The sequence below is a fragment of the Charadrius vociferus genome, unplaced genomic scaffold (genome assembly GCF_000708025.1).
Source record: "Charadrius vociferus isolate BGI_N301 unplaced genomic scaffold, ASM70802v2 scaffold161, whole genome shotgun sequence".
Classification (NCBI taxonomy): domain Eukaryota; kingdom Metazoa; phylum Chordata; class Aves; order Charadriiformes; family Charadriidae; genus Charadrius; species Charadrius vociferus.
In genome coordinates this window covers 1,885,083-1,906,732 of record NW_009646928.1, presented here as the reverse complement: position 1 = coordinate 1,906,732, position 21,650 = coordinate 1,885,083, and the positions used below count along the sequence as shown (strand labels likewise).

At 35.8% G+C, this 21,650-nt stretch overlaps 1 protein-coding gene across 1 annotated transcript in view; it reads right to left on the bottom strand.

Annotated features, from left to right (window-relative positions):
• Nucleotides 1-21,650, bottom strand: part of OLA1 (Obg-like ATPase 1) — a 99,893-nt gene that overhangs the window by 7,525 nt on the left and 70,718 nt on the right. The window contains exon 6 of the mRNA XM_009894540.1: nucleotides 3-143. Within this exon, the coding sequence (XP_009892842.1) occupies nucleotides 3-143 (141 nt within the window). The remainder of the gene's footprint in view (nucleotides 1-2; nucleotides 144-21,650) is intronic.

The following is a 21,650-nucleotide window of genomic DNA, read 5'->3' as shown; positions in this document are numbered from 1 at the left end:
ACCTTTGTGTCATGTTCTCTTCCAGATACTTCTGTTTCTCCTCAGCACTCATATCTTGCAACTTGAGTTCCAAGGCCCCACTAAAAGGAATGACCAAAGCACCCGGGTCGTGCTTGTCCACCCACTCTTTAATTTTTATCAACCTGTAGACAACAAAGGGCACAACATTATCTTGTAGTGCATGCATGGCTGTACCACATTCATTATTATCAAGTAGCACATACATATTCATAAGAATTGCACGGTTTTATGATGCCATCTTTTTGTGTATTGCTTTCCAAGGTCAAGGCATTAACAGGCAGCAATTGCTTCAGGTGTACTCCATTAACATTTCACTGTTTCTTGGTTTCTGTTTGGCATTTAATCTATCAGAAATAGGCACAATTTGAGACAATAACTAGGTTTTTGGTGGAGGTTAAATACTTGCAATTTAAAATGCTAACTGAATAAAACTTTGTAGATCTGTGGACGTACATTTTTCTGCAACTTCCAAGAGTGATATTTATCAAATGTGGTAAAACTGGGGGCCTTCAAGTTTTGTTGTTTGGGTTTTGGGTTTTTTTTTAAGTATCTCAGCAGCTAGGGCCCGTGATATGAGCAGACAGAAAAGAATACTACATTCTATAAACTCCTAGACAGCAAGCAGCACCCTGCTTTTTCTGGCTATTGATGTTGGAGTATGCCATAGTTAATGAATACAGGGATGTGTTTCTACTAGTTTCTCCCACCTTTCTACTACCTCCCCAGGACAAAGTTTCTAGATGCTATACATTATTATTTTTAAATAATCAAATTTCCTATTTCTCTTCATCTTCAATAACTGGCAGCATCAGTAATAGTTTGCTGTACATCTAATATATTTTTTTTTAGTTGAACGAAACAACAAATTTCGAGCTACAGATTCATGGTGCTAGTTTTTGAATGTTCAATATCCTATTAAAAATTAAGAAAATCTTTGCAGCAATAGCTGATGTTTAAACAATCTTTAAACACAGGCATCACATTCACGACTGCCACTACTATTTATTTTAAATTTAAGGGAGACATTCATAAATTATCTGTAAGGAGTTCAATATTATTTATAGGGCACTATTTCTGAACAGGTGTGAACGGCAAGAATGAAAACTCTGTATGCTCAGCAAGAAAACTCAAGAGGTATAGGAATATTTCCTGCACAGTAAGACACAAAGTACAAAATACAGTACTTTGGGTGCCATAGATGTTTCAGACCTGAAGCACCCACCATACAGTACAGGGTTTTATGCTTGCTGAGTTCTTTTTCTTAGTCCTGCTAATCTCCAAGATTTAGACTAAGGTTTTAACAGCTATTATACTAAAGTGCTTTGAAACTGTGGCCTGCAAACCTTTAAATAATCAATGCAAATGTCACTTCAGGAAAAAAAAATGAACTGAACCACAAGTTCATCAACACACATTTGTCAAAGAAAATAGCAGGGGATCAGAGCTATTATGAGATTAAGTGCATGGCCCACTGAGTAGGGTTTTAGATGGGACAAAGAATATAAAAGTTCACTCAACAGTTTTCACACGTTTGTTATATAAGGCTGGTCTTCTATCATTTACTTATGTAAATACCCCATCAGTGGTTTTCAATCCTCATTATACTAATCTTTTTTTCCTCCAGTTATCCAATGAAAATATAGTCTGGTATCCAGGACTGATACGGAAACACTATTGCCTTCAGAAAAGTCTGAACTGAAAACCACAGTTAAGGTGCATTTCTGAATGTGACATGTGACATTTAACAGCATTTCTAAAACTGACATTTGTAGTTAACTAATTTATTTTGGCTAACAAACTGGGTATCAAAAACTGGGTATCATAAATGCCAACCTTTTACAGAAAATGGATCTAGAAATGGATCTGCTGTTCGTAAGTGTACTTCAACATCTGTGCATCCACCCTTTTTATTTATTTTTTTTAAGAAAGTATCTAACACTGGTGTCTAGACTAATTAAATAACATACCAAGTGAAAGACAGAATGAAACGCGCAAACTTGAAAAAGTCAAATGAGCATAAAAGTAACTTCAAAAATTGGATTCAAATTCTGTTTGGTAAATATGGTCATCGTAACTAATAAACTAAGAACTATTGTGGAACAACAAGATAAGAAATAATTACTTTGGCTAAAACACCAATTCAGAATAATAATAGTCTCAGACTGTCATTTTAACAGCTTTTCTATTGAGTCCTTAGAGGGATTATTTGCATTCCTCAGGTATTCTATTGTACAATTCAGATGAATAAAGACTTACAAATCATTCCTCTACCGCCAGTGTGAGACTTTGATCCAGTGAATACACCATTGTACCTTAACTATAATTGGCAAAAAACCTGACAGTGTAGAGCATCACAAGCTTAATAACAAAGGAGAATATCTCAAAGTGTTGACAGATGATCTTCATAATGCAGGAGCAGAGCTGGTACATTTTAGCAATAAATGAGCACTGAGGTCTAAAGGTCTCTGAAGTGACTGACATCAGACCTGCTACAGCCTCACTAAAAGAATAAGGTACTGCATCCCACTCCGTACAGACAGTCGGGTTCTCTGCCTGAGTCTTTCACTTTTGTGACTTTCAATGTCACAGGAATTACTAAAAAGTACCACGGAACTCCCCTAATGGTGATCAAAATAACGAAAACAAAAAAGGTAAATACTCAAATATAAATACTGATAGATTTCTAAATTAAATTCTCTCCAAAGCAAAAATGCTTGACTAATAGTCAGTAAAGTAATAGTGCAAGTTTGCTTTCCTTTTAGGGATAACCAAGTATGCTAAAGAGAACAAAATTCTCTTAACAAATGGTAAGAATTAATGTCAAAATCTGTTTTATTTGAGCACATAATTTTTCCATGGAAATGCTGTATGTCTGGTAAGAGGACAGCATTAGCACACTCATTTGAGCCTTTGTTAAGATAAGCAAATCCTGGAGTATCTCTCCATTATTTTACACTATAGTTGATAATGAATGATGAAGAGTATTGGATTTTAGACTGAAACTATTGACACTTAAGAAAATCTCAATTAAAAAAAAACCCCAAACACTAAAATGTAACAAAATGAAAAGAAAAAACAAAAAGAACCCACCCACCCCGAAAAAAGGGAGAAACGGGCAGAACGAATGACCACGATTAACAGCTGCAACTGCTTTAAGAAACATGGAAGTGCTTGAGATGAAAACCCTTCCTGACAAAGTAAACTGAAAACTATGTGAAAACAGTGTACACACTAAAAGCAATTAAAAATATCCTCTTTCCTGATTAGGTTTTCATTATTAGTAGAGTTAAAACTCAATTCTGATTATAAAATATAGAGCAGAAAGAAGAAAGCCTTATTCTAGTACTACTCAGTAGTAGCAGTGAGGGATCTCTCGGAGCATTTCTGGACATCCAACAGCCTTCTCCTATTGAGGTGGCTTGGCTCTTCCTTCCGGGTGGCTCTGGGGAGAAGAGGAGTATGCCAACAGCAACTAGAGAGGGTTCCTGGATTGAAATTTGATACTATTTGCCACAAACGGACAAAATATCCTTTCTGGAAAAAAATACAGACTCAAGAGACAGTAAGACAACCATTCATTCTGCGATAGCAAAAAGAAAATCTTAAATAAAAGTTGAATCGAAAACTCTATTAAGAAGACAACTGTGTAAAAACCTGACATAAGAACAAAACCAAGACAAGAACAAAACCAGATCTGAACAACTTGCAAGTGAAGGCAGCACTCAAAATTCTGACCAGGAAAAATGGCCAAGAGGAATTAAAATGCTCGCTTCCACCTAACACTGTTACTGTTGGCTGACAAGGTGATAAGGAAGGACAAAAGCATGTCAGCATATCTACTACTAACTCAGAAAAGCTGTGAAGACCAAGATGTTTCCTTGCGACTACTAGATTCTAAAATTTGACGAAGGCGTCATTTAAAGGCATTCTAGTTATTAACTCTCCATCAGCCTGACAAGGAAAAAGTAAACGAAAGCAGCCAGTGATTTCACATGCAGAAAGATCAGGACAACTACCACAGTTAACTCCTGATGTTAAATCAGAATGCAGAACAGACCTTGGAGAAAGGCTTAAAAATGAGGGCTCTCACTGAGAAGGCCAATAAGCAAAGAGCACCAGAAAGGGGAGTTGTGCAGAAGGGAGCTCCTTCACTTTAAAATGGTGATGGTTCCTGAGGCAGAAGAAACCAAAACCTGCAGACAACCAAAATAAAGAGGTACAAAAGTTGCAGAATGTACATTAACTACAAATCGATATTTGACGGAGTTTCACATGAGAGATCCAGCTGGGAACAGAGACAGAGTTCAGATGGAAATCACAAGTAGTGATGGAAGACAGAAGCTGCAGAGAGAACTTAAGCTCAGTGGACACCTGCAAGACAAGATGATCTGAAAAACTGACCCCTGAGAAGAAAGGTGATTTGTGAAAGTACGCTTTTGTACAAGACCAAAAAAAAACCCCTCATCTAACTCATGGAAGAGAAACAATTGCTTTTCTGTTCTACACCCAAACTACGAGTGGAAATCGGCAGAAACAAAACAGCATGGCAGGGAAGAAGAAAATACCAGGCATCACCACAAGAAGGTAAGAAACAAATGTAGATAATGAGGTAAGATCAAACCAAGCGATCAAAACATACAAAAGATTGAAAAATAGATCTACAGATAGGAGTGAAAATAAGAGGACCTAGCAATTCCAACAGGCTCTTCTCGTTGGCAGTTCTGAGCAACCCCAGATTTTTAAAACCTTCCAAACTCAATTTATTTAGTGCTTTGTTCCCCACCATTGAAAAGTTTTCCATACGTGTAGCCTGAGTCATCTTTACTTCAATTTAAATGCATTAGTTTAACTGAGTCTATACACTATGGACTAAACACTATGGAATAAACACTACCTATTTCTTTTTTGCTTTCCTTGTAAGCCACATATTATTTCTAACTTTGAACCTTTTTCTGGACTCTCTCCAATTGGTCTAAAAGCTCCTGGAAGCACACAGTACCTAATGCACTCCTCAGAGCTCTCAATAATAATGTCTTATAAGAGTTAAAAACAGCTAGAGGATCAACTCTCACATTTTTCAGGTGATTCTCCTGTTTATAAAACACAGTACAGCCTTTGCTTTTTTTGTGACAGCACTGCACCATTATCTCATGCTCAGTTTATAACTTATTGTATGACCCTGCTTGACTAGCTATTCTTAATACTATATTTGCATAGTTGATTATTCCTGCATAAAATCATTCTCAGAAGTTGCACCCTAGCTTTTTTTTTTTCCCCTAATGATTTCTTCTATTTTTTGAGATGCTCCTAAATTCTAATTTTGTTCTATACATACCTGTACATCTCCTAGTTTGGGGTCATCTACAGATTTAACAAGAATGCTCATCATCCAGCTCATTAATGGAAATACGTAACAGTATTCAACCAGCAGCCGCTTCTGCAGATCTCATAATGAGATACTCTTCCATTTGGAAAGTGAATCACTGATAACTATGGTCTGTGTATTATCTTCCAACCAGTCTTGCACACTCAACTTCCCGTAATTTCCATCTAGCCAATATTTCCTATCTTGTTTATGAAAATATTGTAAGGTACTGAAACCTTGAAAAGCTTAATAAAAACCCCAATATGCAGTAAAGTATATTTTTTCCCTATATGCACTACCATTAAATTTATGACAAAAAAAAAAATATTAGAATCATCTGACAATTTAGACAAGTAATAGCCAACACGAATTTGTGAAGACAATGGTTTGCTTCTAGGTGATTAAAAACAGTTGAATTGTTCCAACATTTTTCTTGAAATTAAAGGAAAATTCATTGACTTAAAAATGTCTTGTTTGTTCCTCCTCTTTGTACCTTTCTTTTATCTTTCGAAGCCTCACTTATTATCCACAAGTTATCTAAAATGATGATAAATTAGGGAATTATTTTTTTTTCCCTAATAGATTTGGCTGATTTGGTGGGATGGGAGAAGGTCTAATCTACCTAGGCACCAGTACTGCATGACACAGTTCGTAAGTGGTGTCCTTCCCTTCTGTTCTGTTAGCGTGCACCGACTCCACAAAGATCAGGTCCCACTGTCCTCAGTGCTGTACGTATATGTAGATGTATATGTATGTGTACTGTTACATAAATAAGAAACATCCATAGCCTCAGTAAGCTTTCATTCCAAATTTATATAATCAACAAGGAATGGAATGGTGAAAATGATGAAACCAATGTATATAATAATTTTGTATCGCAAAATAGGTCAGTGGCAGAAGTTAAGAAGTGGAAGTGGGAAGCACAGGTGACACTGTGCTGTAACAGATTAACATGCTATAACTCTTATTGCTACCTGCCTTGTTAGGGTATCCTTTTCTTCTTGCACTGCATAAAGACAATGGAAGACTAAACGGGAAAACATTCAAGAATAAAAAGGTAGTTTATTCCCCACCATCATAGTTTGCTTTTTATGAAGACAAACCTGCAGAGGTTTGGGAGTACCTGTCATTGACCTGAGCAATCCTGTTTCAAATCATCAGTGCCATTTACAAATTTATTTTTTTATCCCTCGCTCCAGATGGCCAGGAGGAACACAGCAATCCTTAGATTTCAAAAGGCCCTTTCCCACCCCCCACCAGTCACCTGCAAATACTTTCTAGCAACACTTCAGAACAAAAGCACTGCCTGCACACGCTGGGCTGCTCCCTGGTCAGGAGCCTCCTCTCAGCCCCCCAGGACAAGAGCTTCAGGAACTCAGAATTTCATTTATCCTGTGCATTCTGAATGCTTTAAGTTCCTTGATACTTTCCTAGAGTCTGATGTTCGTATCCCCTCCAGTATTTAGTCATTGCAGCCAGATGAACCTTACAGGAGACCAACGTGGAGAACCTCTCTCACACGTTAGATGTCATTCCCATTTCCAACATGTATTGACTTGAGCCTTGAAACGTGAATAGTCCTTAAAATTCTTTACCACAACATTTTCGGGGACTTGCGACACATCTCATGATCTCAGGAATCTTATGACAGAATAGGTATTTCTTTCTGGATCTGGATTTCATACTTTTCACACTTTTTAACTTCATTGTAATTTCAACTGATACTGAACCAAGAGAAGAATAATCTAAGTTCCTGATCAACACTGTCATTTGCCATTTATTACAGATGGGTTTATAACTTTCCATAACATTCTCCTTTGAAACGTAACTAATCCCAGGCTCTCTGCCTCATGTGTGTCAAAGCAAGTTTTTCCAGGGCCTTGATCTCTATCACGGCCATTATCTTAAATCCCCTATAATTCTGCAAAATCATTCGTTACATGGGGCGACCAGTATTGCACCTACTATTTTAGTTCCTGTGGCATTCCAGATTCTAAAGAAATATTTTCTTAATCTGGACATGAGCTTCTCATCCCATTTCTTATCTATCCAGATGTTACACTTGCTTTTCTGCTATGAGCTTCACGTGGAGCAGGGACCCTACCAGCACTCCCTGCAGGCATACTCAAGCTGTTCCCCAACAAAAATAATCCCGCAAACAGCAGTTTCGGGAGGGAGGAAGGGAGAATTTATTTCTTCCATACCCCACCTCCTCACCCAGTTTCTTCTATGCTGAACTAATTCACTGGCCCATATATCCTTACAACTGGTTGTGCCAATGTAACTGAAGGGTGGTGCAGGAACAGGTGAAGGCTGTTAAGGATGGGAGTGCCTTAAGTTAGCCTACCACCCAAAAAAGAGCAATGCCACAAAGCCAAGTTCAATCGGGAACTTTGATGTTTATTATTGGAGAATGCTTGTATATGGCATGACTCTTGAGTAAAAATTATCCCATATGAAATCACTTAAAAATAGATTCTTCAAGGCAGAAAACAACATTAGTTGACAGGGGAAAAACATTCTGGAAATTCATATGAAAGCACTTCATGCCCTCAAGACATAATTCTGTTAACAAATTGTCTAACATAATACGGTAGTAGCATACAGTTCTCAGTTTATCTGGTCTAGAAAGCTACCTGGAGATATTCAGTGTTTAATGGTATGTTAAAAACACATACAGAGAGAACACTTCACTTACAACTTTATACTACTGACCACTTTTTGAACATATTTCATACAAAGACTTGGCTTAACTGACATGAAACTTGTTTAGGTGTTTTGGGTTTGCAAGATGTTGGAACTGTGAAAGAAATATCAGAAGACATATTACCTGCAAATCAAGTACAGACTGTAGTTAATGGACAAAATACTTTTATAACTAGGAGAAATAAAGCATGCATAATAGAAAAATCTAGTTGATGACCTACAACCAAGTTTGATTAAAAAAATATCAAGATGGTAGAAAGACGGAGAGAAAGAGGTAAAATAATCCAGAATTACTTTTTCTGCTAATCGATATAAAGCTCCCAGTAAGAAAAGATTTTTCAGTACCTCATACAGCAAATTCCATCTAACAAAAGGTCAGTCGAGGTAACCCTTTTTTAAACATTTGTAAGAAGCATCATTCATGAAGAATAAAGATCTTGAAATCCTTTTTAAAAGATTCGTTTCTGATCTAATTTTCAAGACGTCAGTAATATCTCTTTATCCAAATTATGGTCCCCATTAAAGTGATCAAAAACAATTATGACTTAAGCAATAATGAAAACACTACTACACTGCTGCTGTAGCACCTGCTGGTATGTGAAAGGCTTACAGTCTCTCATTCTCCTTGGTCTGCCAATTCCAAAAATTAATTCTGTCTTAACTCAAGAAAGGAAATATAAAAAAAAAGGAAAAAAAAAAAAAAGACATGGCTGTTGCCGTCAGCAGGGATCAAGCAAAGTCAAGACTGAACTACTGCTGAAACTGCATAACAATGCAGACTGCAACAAATCGTGCACATTACGTTTCAGTTACAGGCATACCAGGCTCCACTTGCAGCACATATACTTTGGACAGAAAAGACTGCTTCAGAAAGTCATGTCATCTTCCTTCTGCTATCATTTATAAAATGCAGAGTTTTGAAAGGTTATCTCAAAAGCTATAACAAAATAATTTAACAAATACTTGTTCATAAATTATAGCAGAAGGAGCAAATTTCAGTCACAAAACTGATGACTAAGATACTACTACAGATCAACAGAAAGTATCCCTATTCCAAAATCAGGTTTACGTTATGGCATGATAATTTTAACTTTTGTCTCTTGACAGGGCTTCTTATGTCACATAGAAAACTGTATTCTTAAGAGTCCTGTACAAAAAAAAAGTAGGACAATTCATATCAATGATATTACAGCAAAGTCTAAACTATGTAATCCCATAAAAAAATATAAGCCATCCATAAATAGAATATTTGATCAAAAAACCATGTGATGCCTTAAGAACAGAAACTTTACATGAAATGCACAATGGACAACACCATTTTAAATTTATATTCTTCAATTCTTCTATCTACTGTGTGCACACAAGCAAATACAAGGACATACTCTCAAACAAAAAGTATGATCTACATAAAACTCCCGTTTAATTAAATAAATATATACTAACAACACTTGAAATAAGACACTATAAAGAGTAATTTGGAATATAGTCCACTAGTGATAATTAAAAAGCCTTTAATGAGTAACACAAATGCAGACTACAACATGTGTTAGTTTGGGCTTTTGCTGATGTCACACAACAATTTAATAAAACCTAAACAAACTGGGTCAGAATATTTCCCCCCAGTTCTCTTAATGAAATATCCTCTCCTGCTTACACATGATAGAGGGAAACACCTTCCTCGCTTCTCCAGAATTAGTCTGTGATCTTAACTGCAGAGTCTCTCCAGACCACAGAATTCACATAAATGCTCTCTTCCTCCCTCCATCAGTTGTTAAAAACTATGAAAGTATTAAAATTGCAAGAGCCAGAGATTACCACAATAAGAGCATTAGATTTAAAATAATAAATCCTGCTTATTCACCCCACCCCCCTGGACCATTATGAAGTACTAACATTTTGTGACCACACGATACTATGAGCGATGTTTTAAGAAACAAGTTTAACGAGACTAGTAATAAGACTCACAAATGATGGCAATACTGGACTAAGGGGGGGTGTGGGGTGTGTTTGATAAAGAAAAGATCAAATTTGTTATTAGGCTGGAATATGCTAGTCAATAAATCAGAAATTAACTTAAATAATTATCCGGAGAAAGAACATCATCTAAGCTCTCAGTATAACAATGAGTTATTTAGTTGAATGGTTAATATTCAGACTACATCAACTCAAAGAATACAAGGTTTAATTTCAGACACCTGATTTAGATACCTAATCTCGCTCTGCTCCCTATATAGTTAATGAAGCAGGAGGCTCTTCTGAGGGCAATTCAGAGCACTTAAATTAGGGCTCCTGTTCTCACTTTCTTCTTAAAGCATCTTCCCTCACCCTTTTCATAGGCTGCTTTAGAAACTAACCCTGACCTTAAGTGCCTAAGATGCTTACGTAAAATTAAGTGGTGTGCCTCAGTCTTACCTCCTGCTGATACATTTCCCAAAAATACTGTCTAATAAATACAACAGCATATACTGTACTGTCATATGAACATGACCATGTCCAAGTAAAACACTAAATGAGTTAGGGATTTTCACAGTGTGCAGAGATGCTTTGTATGAAATGCACTTCACTAATTTGAAAAGCTGTCACAAAAATGTTCAATTCTACAGACACAGTCTGTTTACCTGTCTAAACTATGGTGAAATGAAAAAAAACTTAAGAATATCTGAATGATTTACTAAAACATACTTGTCCTAGGGGAACACTAACTTTGATTTTTTTCAGAAGCAGGAATAAGTATCTGGATCAGTGTCTGAAATTACGCTCCATTTATCTGATGGACTGTAAAGGATCTGTTAGACATGAAGATTTTTATGGCTGAAAATGGAATGACAAAGTAAATTTCTGTCAGAAATAAATACTCTTACTCTGTGGGTGTTTTTTAGAAAACACTAAAAAAACCTTTGTGTTTTTTAGAAACACAAAACTAAAATTTGATTTATTATAAAACTACTAGTTTACCTATCTTCATTTTCTTATTGATTATGGAATTAGGATGCATTCAACACCCCCAGCAATTTTAACAATAAAAAATTATTTGAGTGAAAAGAAGTTTCACCTTGAAGTTACAGTGCTGTGGTAACAAACACTACCGCTAACAATAGGATCAAAAAGCCAAACCTAAAATGCAAGCTACTTTAATTTTTATGACCCAGAAACCATTTTTCAATAGAAAGTCTGAACATAAGCCCAAAAACATACTAATTCATGCTCAGTCTCTTCTGAGTAAAGGAAAGGCTCCATGTGTGGTGGCATACATGATAGTTGTCAACATAAATGAAAATGTTCATGAATAAAAAACAGGCTGTATAAAGAGCTAATTATAATATTACTATCAATTGCTAGCTTGCGCTTGCAAATCTTTCATATCATATAAATGCATTGTTTTTGACATTTCTCTGTAGCTAAACATCACATCATTTCACTTTTTCAAAGTAGTTCAAATATGCACGGGATATACTATAAGGAATGTGGTCTGATCTACAGTTACATTGAAGAGAAAAAAACTATGACGTAGAGGTGCATTGTCATTAAAAATTAATTTAAAACATTAATCAGCTCCCAAATAAAAAAAAAATCTAGACTTCTAACAGCATCTATAAAATGATATATACTTTCTGTACATTCATCCTTTCTATCCAAAACAGCAGTTGAAAACACTTGACCCAATCATGCAACTGAGGACTAAAATAATACATACACCCAAAGCAATAGTGAAGTTGTGAATTATTCAACTTGCATCCAGATGTTTTCTTACCCTTAGAAACACTGTTTATTTGCTTAAAGCAATCACTTACGGTCTTCTAGCACAGGAGTTGTAAGAAAAGCACCACTCCTATTTTAATGCTCAAATGGATTCTTCTAGTTTAGAACCACCATAGAATTTAAGTTTGGAAAAGGCCTGCTCAACAGGCAAGAGCCTTAGTAAGTAATATATGGTTAAAAGCAAACCTAGTCAAGGAAAAATACTAAAAAAATCAAGAGTAGGTAGTTATTTTGGGACATGACAGTTCTCCACCAAAGGAGTCACTTAATAAACAGATACAATGCTATTTTAGACTTAGTTTGGTTGAGCAATGACACCAACAAAGAAGAAATGATCACATAAAATAACCTTGGCAAACATAAGTAATTCGGTTTAAAAGAAAAAATGAAGCCTGCTCTGATAAATTTATTCTCTCACTGATATAACATATGATTTTCTATGCAGGAGAAATACACCTATAAAGTATTTGATAGTGTGCTGTGTGCGAAACTACTCATTCAGCTGGAGAAGAGGGAGGAAGTGGATTTGTACAGACTGTGTACTGAGTAATGCACTGGATCTGTTAACAGAACAAATTGGTGTTTAAGGATATCATTAATCAAGTTTCACAAGGAGCAGACTTAGGACTGATCTTGTTTAAATACATTAATGACCTTGACACAAACATTAGTTGCATGTAAAGTTTATGTTTGATACAAGAACAGGAGATGTTCTCCTCAAGGACATCGTCATCATCAATTGGAAGTGACATAGAAGGGGGATCACAATGGGTTAGTCTTCTTCAGAGCAACTCTAAGACACCAAGACAATGCAACAGGAAAAAGGCAAATGTAATCTACAGATCCTACCGGAAATGCTTCCCTTTGTTTTACAGGATGCACTATATCTGTATATAAGGTATTAATGAAAGCATGTGGAGTACTATGTGTAGCTACGGTCAGCTAAATTCAGAACAGGTCTAAGATTATCAGAGGAATGGGAACCCCATGTAAATAACAGAGACAGAGAAAATTGATAATGCCTACTTTAAATGAGTACTGGAGGTAAACACCAATTAGATAAGATACTATTTAATCTACAGGACAAAGCTGCCAGAACCACCAATGAAATAAACCAGCCATGGAAAAACGTAGGCTGGAAATCAGCAGAATATTTTCAACCCAAGGCAGCAGCAAGGTTCGGTGAACAGCCTCCCAATACTAAGTGCAAAACAATCAGCTACCATTAAAAAAAACCCACCTTAATTAATTTATGAAAGTCATTATACTGTGTAGCTACCAACAATAACTGGTTCTCTACTGAATGCAGAGGAGGGATTACAGTAATTTAGGGATTACCATATAGTTACAAGGAAGCACTACACTTTGTGAATTCAGAAGTACATAAAGACTATGCAGAAATGCAAAAGGGGGACAAAGAGGTCTCAATCTCATACAAATCAAGTTCCTACATGTTTTGTAAAAAACAATGCCTCCACTGGGGAAAAGGCACGAAGAATTCAACCACCACATATTTGGCTTGGCTGGAGCTAGCTGGCTGACCAGCAGCAGTAGGCTGGTAGAGCGATCACCATGCAAAAAGTCCTCCCGAGCAGAGGAGAATGTGATGCTGCCTGCTGTTCAGCACACCATGTCGTTGCTTTTTAAAGAATGAGTATAAATTCGGAATCACTGTTGTAAGGAAACAAGACTCAGACTCTTGGAAAACTAGACTTCATGAGTTCTGCTCTTCCAAAATAAAATGTAATAAAAGTCCAAAGTAGCCCATAATACCATGTACAGTTTTACCAGTACCACTCATGAGGAGAGCACAGGCAAGGCAAAAGAGGTGGTTGCAGTACTTGTGTCACAGCTTGGCAGTAAGTAATTTCATAATTTAAGCAAGGTACACATTTTTAAAATAGCACTAATGAGAACACTGGACTCCATTATCCTAATTGGTCAAATGAAGAAAATTAGGAACATGATTATTTAAAAATGTGTGAAAATGGTAATGGAATTTTCTTACTTGGTATCACAAAGAGAAGTCTAAAAGAGACAGAAGTAAAATCCAGTTCTCCATCACCAAATCTCCAGTCACGTAAAATGCCTTTAATGCAAAGCTATGCCTTGTCCTCCTCCAGTTCAAGTGTCAGTCTCGAGTTTCGCTCCAGACGAAGGGAATCCCATCATCAGAAGTCTCCTATCCTACCCAACCCCTATTGCATCCTCAAGAGCAAGCTTGTCCTTTGCACAAAGCAAGACAAAGGAAAGGGAGCCATTGGGTACACCCATGAGCAGACAACCCTTTGGGGCAGGACAGGGATTCTGAAATACAGTGGCAACCTTCATTCTGACATTTTCTGACTTCAAAGTGTTTCCCATTACAACATCAAGACATTTAATATAGCTGTACGTCATTTGCAATTTCTAAGAAAGCAACCAATAAACACATTAAATTCTAAACTGAATGTACTCATTACATACCCATCCTTGAGCTAATGCAGCTACAGTGAGTATTCACCCCTCAACAGACTAGAAGCTGGGAAGATATAAGGCTATAAGATGTCACAGACACTTGCTAAGAGCCGAGAAACAAAAAGGCATAGTACCTCTGAATTTCATGCCGTGTTTTGTAAGGAGAACAATCTAGCGAGTACAGTCTTTTCTGACCCTTCTTCCTAAAATACAGCCACTTTCCCATCCCATCTGACAGTTCTTCTCCTTCTGTCGCTCAGCCTGGTTTCTTTTCTCAGTTAAAAAAACCAACCAACCAAAAAAACCCAATCCACTGTATAGTTACTTAAGTACCACAGACAAAAAAAAAAAAAAAAAACACAATTCAATAAAGATATTATATCTTATCAGATATAAACATTGCACCTTTCCCAGAAAGAAAAATTTCTCTCAGAAAAAGATGCAGTTGATATTTTCTTTAGCATGTTCATATAGTTATTGTGCGCTGTACTTTTGGTACATATCTGTGGAGCATGCAACAAGAAGCACCAAGAGTGCAGGAGACTTGATGTGACTTAATATTCTAGTCGTAGCTGCACATATCCTCATTTTGCTATTGACCACAAAGAAACCACAACTCTACATTACATATCAATCGGAAAGAGGATATATTTTAAATGTTTTAATGAAAATAATGCAAAACATGGAACTTCACAGTGATGAGATGCCTAAAGCACAAGTATTTCCCCAGGTCTACGGCAGTTATAAAATTTATGTAATAATCCTTTACAGAGAAAGCATTTGACTGCATTTGTGCAAAACTTACATGCTGCAATTTTCAGAAAAGCATCACGCTACAAATTCATTCCATTCATTCAGAAGCAACTCAGATTCAGTACTATAGAAGCTGAAGGTACTGCTCAATGCAATGATTCATAGTTTCTCTAATAGAAAGATTCAGCAGTTTTCAGTCGAGACCTTTATTCCCTCTCTGAATAAATGATGCCTGAAATTTTTATTCTTGTTCTAATGGAATTTCAATGGCCTTCACTGCAAATCTACTGGAAATTTTCGCATATTAAGTGGAAAAAATTAAATGATGTTAACCACATTTTAATGTGATTAAGGCTGACAGGGTCATTATTTCTGCTAATCACTCAGTTTAAAAAGCTCAAACAAAACTTTGTAACAGCCGTTTTTTCTGTTTTTCTGTATGTCTACTGTAGTTAAGAATTAAAGCCACTACAGAATATGAAACAGTATATATCATAAAAAGGATATATCAAGTGTTTTCTGCAATTTGTACATGGATTTCATTATAATTAATCTCTAGATAAAAAAAGGGGGGGAATCAATCTTACAATATGTATACCCCTTTACTTCTTTTGTCTTCCTTAATCAAAAGACAAAATAGAACAAGAGAATATATATCTCTTTTTCTGTAGCTCCTATTTGCTAGTGAAAAAGAGAAAATATTTCTGCATGCCTTTACTGCGAACCAAAAGGTATGTGCAATCACCGCAAAGAATTTCTTAGAAAGTGTGTGTTGGGCTCTGCAATATGGAGTTCTGCTTGTCACCATTTCAGTCTGCATAAGATGGAAAATGGGCAGAAAAATGTGGAACAGAGGCAAGTGGCAACAATGAAGAGCAAACAGTATATAGTTTTCAGTGTCTTGTAGTTTCCTCTTGTGGAGGATCAACAATAGAGCAGAATATGAAGGAGACTGCTGCTATGATCACTGGCTCAGCTTGAGAGCCACAGCCTTACAGCCAGCCCTGCCTGCTCTTGCTCAAAGGTCCACCACCACCAGCAGCACTGAATCCTGATGGGGCAACTCCCCAAGATCAATAACAGAACAGTGGAGCCTTGAGGGTGATCAAAGAGAATGGAACGACTTAAATTAAAAACAGACATAAATTGTCACATTCACACTACCAGAGGAGGGGGGATGTTGTTTGTGGGATTTTTTTTTTTTTTTTTTCCTGGGTGGGAGGAGGCTGTTGAGAGTTTGTTTGGCTTGGGTTTTAGGCTTTTTGTGGGATTAGCATTTTCCATAAAGACCACCACTGTAATGCTTATGGCCTGCTTAGTAATTAATACCACCCTCTTTGGATCCTCATTTCTTGAGGACCTGTACCTCTCGTGCCATGTTATCTCCCTCCTCACAAACCCAAAACTTAAGAGATGATTAAAAAAGTGATGAGAGATTAAAAAAAAGCATTTCAGCATCCAAATTAATTTTTCTATTTAAGTAACTGTGTTTATACTGAAGTTACTTTAGAAGAGAATGAAAGTGCAGACGGATTGATTCACATTGATCATTCCCATCTGGTTTAATAGATACATTTCAACCTCACTGAATCACTAAAAATAAAAAACCAACTGTATTACAGCAGCTTCTTGAATTACATTTAAAAAAATAGTTAACAAGATCATTACCTTCTTAACCTTAAGGTATGTGAAATTTATCTGAAAAATATTTTATTTCCTCCTTCTTCCTTGCAAAGTACCCAATCATATACATAGATTTTTTTTAGATCTACTTCATGATTAAAACAGAAAATGATGAGAAAAACGATGGTAATCAATCATGTGCAAGTCTTTTCATATAAGACTTTACTTCTACCTTCATACCTAGCACGTACTGTAACTCTGTATTTCAACAGCCAGCAGCTTTTTTTTCTAAAGAACATTTGCTTCCTGCCTGAATACTTTCCATAACAAGAAAAAAAAAAGTCCAACGACATTGGATCATTTACTATCAATGAACAAACTACATTAACATCAATATTATATTACAGCTGTAGTTTTGTGATGTTCTCAAAAAGAAACATTATTGGTATTGTTGGACTTTCTAGTTTTAGTGTGAAGCCATGCACTAGTGCATCAACTAACAACCTCACTGAATTCTTGTGCTCATCTCATCTTATTGTGAATCTTCAGCAAATAAAACTTCATGTATGAGCTCATGATGTGCTTTGCTGCTGGAAAGTCACAGGCTCTGTGGGAAGCTTTTTATCTTCCCAGCAGTCAGTTCTCTGAGAACATCAGTGCAGCTACTGTAGTTACCTGTAGATTACTTGTATTTTCTCACATCTGTGTCCAGCAATCTAAACCATGATGATAAAGGGTCATTAGGTTTTGAGTGAGGAAGGGGATGGACTAGACAATTTGCTCTGATAAGCTCCTTGTTGTGAGCGACGGTTTAGAATGTGAAATGTGGGGTTATGCACGTTCTCAACTCAAAACCCAGTGCTCTCAGAGCACCAATTAAAAATCATACTCAGCCCATCTTAAACTACATGAACACGTCTTACCTGAAGTTTTTACAATTAATAAATAATATCGCAATAAAATAATTCTGTCATGGTAAGAAAGACATCACCTGTCTATTAGCCACAAAAGAATTCAGGTACAATTACTAAGATAACTGCTGTTTGGAGCACAGCAAAGCAATTTCCCACAGTGGGACTTACAGTTCAATTTACCAGTTGGGCAAATATTTTGTGCTCCGTAGTGGTCTACAGAGTTAACAGTTACCTGTAACACTTGAGCGTGTTATACTTGGAGAAAACTTTCTCCAAGCTAAACAGGTGTTTCAGCTTTATCTGTTCCCACAAATACACATTTTTTCCAACCCTATTCTAAGAAATATTTTAGGGCTTTTCAATTAATATTAAATGCAAATTTATGAAAGAGCCAATGGCTCTATTTTCCCATTTCAAGCTACTCACAATGATGTCTTGTAAGTTATAGGCTACTTGGAAGAGGGATGAGAATAAGCACAATGTCACCTATAAAATAATGTTACTCCTCGAGTAACTTGGTGAGGTGGTAATAGGCTATTTTTCCTTATGGGGTATTCTTAATTCAGTAAAATAATTAAAAAAAACGATCACGAGTTAGACAATACTGTAACCAATGGAGAGACGTGTGCCCAGAAATGGAAGGTGGCTGCATTTTCATATGCAGCAAAACCAGATCATACCATGAACACAGTATACAGTGAAAATATTCCACTGACATGGTCAGTGACAGAGCTGTAAGAATCCTTTAAAATATTTATAGTGAAATTTTGTGTCAAACTCTACAGAGCATCATGGTATTGTGTTAGGTAATAGACAAATACATGGAAATCCAAAGGAGCCATTGAGTATTTCTTGGCCAACATACAAATCATCACCAGAAATTCAGACTTATAAGTATGAAGAATGTAACTACTACACTTCCCTCTTCTCAAGATTAAACATTAAAATAATTACCATTCAAACACTAACTCATCAGCTTAGATAGTTCAAAAGGGTTTTCCTCCATTGCCCTTGCAGAAATTATGATATCCTGCTATGTTGCTTTTGAATCTTAATTTCAAGTCAGTGAAGAAAAACAGAAGACCAGTATTGTACACAAAAAAATTAGGTCTATTTCCAAAGTAGAATAACTGTAACAATGCATGCTAATAATAGATTTTCCACCAAGATTCAAGGACAGCATTTGAAAAACAGTTTTTTAATTTTATCAGTTACTTCTATTTTATAGATATACATCTCCTGGTTCTGATTTCTGCAAGAGGACTAGCTACATGCACCACACTTGTTTTGGGGTTTTTTTATTACTACATGGCCTTTAATGAAAATGCAACATTTTGAGAACTAACATTAACAGTCTGCATCATCAGAGAAAATGAATCCTTAATAATTATTCATACACCAAGTAACTGTAAACCCAAATCATTTCAGAAGACCTGAATGTGTCAAGAACTTTGACAATTATGACTGGAGCCAGGAAACTGTAGCACTGCAGAATTTCTTATGAATTTTTCTAGTTACTTTTTATAAATGCTGTCCTAGATGACAGCTTAATGTGTACCACATGCAATATTTATTCTTCTTCAGTGTCAGACTGTCTAGCCATCCAAGGGAATACAAAGAATGTCACTTATTAGGATAAAAGCACAAGGAAGGTAATCAAGGACATATGTAACATCAGCCAATCATGCCCTATTTCAACATCCTATTCCATTCATAACAGTTCAACAATTATTTGCTTACTGATAACTTGCTTTCAGGCTGTTTGTGTTCCCCATAATGGTGGTTTGCATTTATTTTGCTCTCTAGAATTGGACACTTGCTGTGCCATGCATGTTTGTCAAAACTTTCTCTCTTCTGTCAGAAATAGCTTTAGCATATCAAATCATTTCTGTTTGTCAGAAATCACTAATAGAACAATCTAGTTACCTTCTATGTCAATAGGGCACTAGCATAACTAGAAATCAGAAACAAAAGGCTATCACACAACCACACTCTACTGCAAGACAGGTAGCTAAAACTATTTCTGTTTAATATACTTTGAGCGTATAGCTGTATCTTTATGGAAAACCTAATACAGAAATTAGACTTTGACCAGAATGGAAAAATATTTCAGAAATACACTGCCTAAGCAGAAAGACATTAACCTTGGGTTTTAAGTTTGAATAACTAAATTCCTTACTAGTCTTCCATATCTCTTTACCATATTTTATTTATTTATTTTACCAAACGCCCATATGGAATACTTGCAGACATCTTATCTGCTGATTGCAATCTACCTGATGGATCAATTTATGAAAAAGCATTAATTTAAAAAGACAAGTAGAAACAGGCAGATAGAGGGAGCCAAAGACAAAGATTTACCCTCCATGAAGTTATTTTTAAATAATAATAATTTAAAAAATCCTACGGGAAACTGAACACGCATGCACATGCACGCACACTTCATTAATCTGAGGATCCTGGGACATAAAGATTTTATTAAATAAAAACAGGTATGGATTTAATGAGCCTCTGAAATAAAACATAAGCTGGAAGAACCATCACATGTTTTAGATCGACAAGATTGTGCAAGTTTTCAATGTATTAGGTGTAAGATCTTTCTTTTTTTTTTTTTTTCAATAAAAGCCATTTGTTTGCATTTAAATACATTTTCACTTCAGAAGTGTAACACTGTGCCAGTGCATGAGAACAAGAGTGAGACTTGATATACAGGGAATCTGATTAATGCATTTTCGTTGTTCAACTCAATGAAGTACAAAACCAGGACATGCACTTATTCTTTTTCAAATACTTATCTTCTAAACATCTCTTCAGGATTTAGAAACTATTGCCAGAGCACAGTAAACCCCAAACATTATTTTACTTAACTTCTCTCCAAAGAAACAATATTTAAGGTCAAGCATTGGTAATAAAGGATAATAAGATACCCATACCAAGTGTCTCATTTGACAGTTCCTCCACTAAACATACATAACCTACGAACACTCCTATCCAATTTAAACATGAAGAAGCATCTATTCCTAGTTTTAAATGAGGATACATAGTTCTATTCATTGTAAAACTAGTGACTATCAACATTTGAACATTAGTCTTTAGTATTAGTCATTAGAAGAAATTCAAGTTGTGAAAATAAAATACTCTGCCAAAACTTTAGAAAGGGGAAAAACAAGCAGTTAAATGAAAACATATTTCCATATACTTAATACATACAATTGAGCTGTAAATAACCACAAAATTGAAAGGAAAACTATTAAAAAAAACCTAAATAAAATGCATCAGATTTTCAAAGTAATCATCAATGAAAAATGTGTCTGTCAATTGTGAAATTAAGAATTTACTTCAGAGCAAAAGAAGTAAACTTGAAAAACGGGTGCCAAAGCCACAGAAGCCTATATTTCCAATTGTATAAAAGAATCTTCCTTCTTAAACATTATTTTTCTATTTATAATAAATTATTTTTTATTAGCTGATGTTCCCATTTAGCCCTTATTTGTAGAAAACAGAGTAATAATCCATAAAATATTCCCCAGAGAATGGAGATGCTGCAGACTATTCATGAAGAACAATTTCAAGATGAGTATTGTTCCCAGACCCCATAAATATCTGAAATACCAACTGCAGTGAGATAAAGAATGGTAGGTGAAATAAAATGAATTTCAATTATGAGAACTTAAAGAGATTAACAGAATTCTATACCATGTGATAGCAAGAAACATTTCAAGATGATCCAGACAGAAAAATTCAATAAGCAGAATTGTAGAGGTACATACATGTATTTGTTTGCAAATCAGACACGCTACTGAGTAACAGATTATGAAAGGAAAGTTACTTACTAATTTGGACGTTGTTTACAGTGATACTGATTACAATGCTCAATCCAAATTTCCCCATACAGATGTTTTTGCAAAACCTATACAAGTAATTCTCTTGTTATTTCAGAATAGGAGACAATATTACCACAGGGTCGTTTGCTTAAAAAAAAAAATTGCTAAAATGAAAGCTCATCTGCCAGTTATTACAACTGTTGATACGTCTACCATGAGAATGAAAGA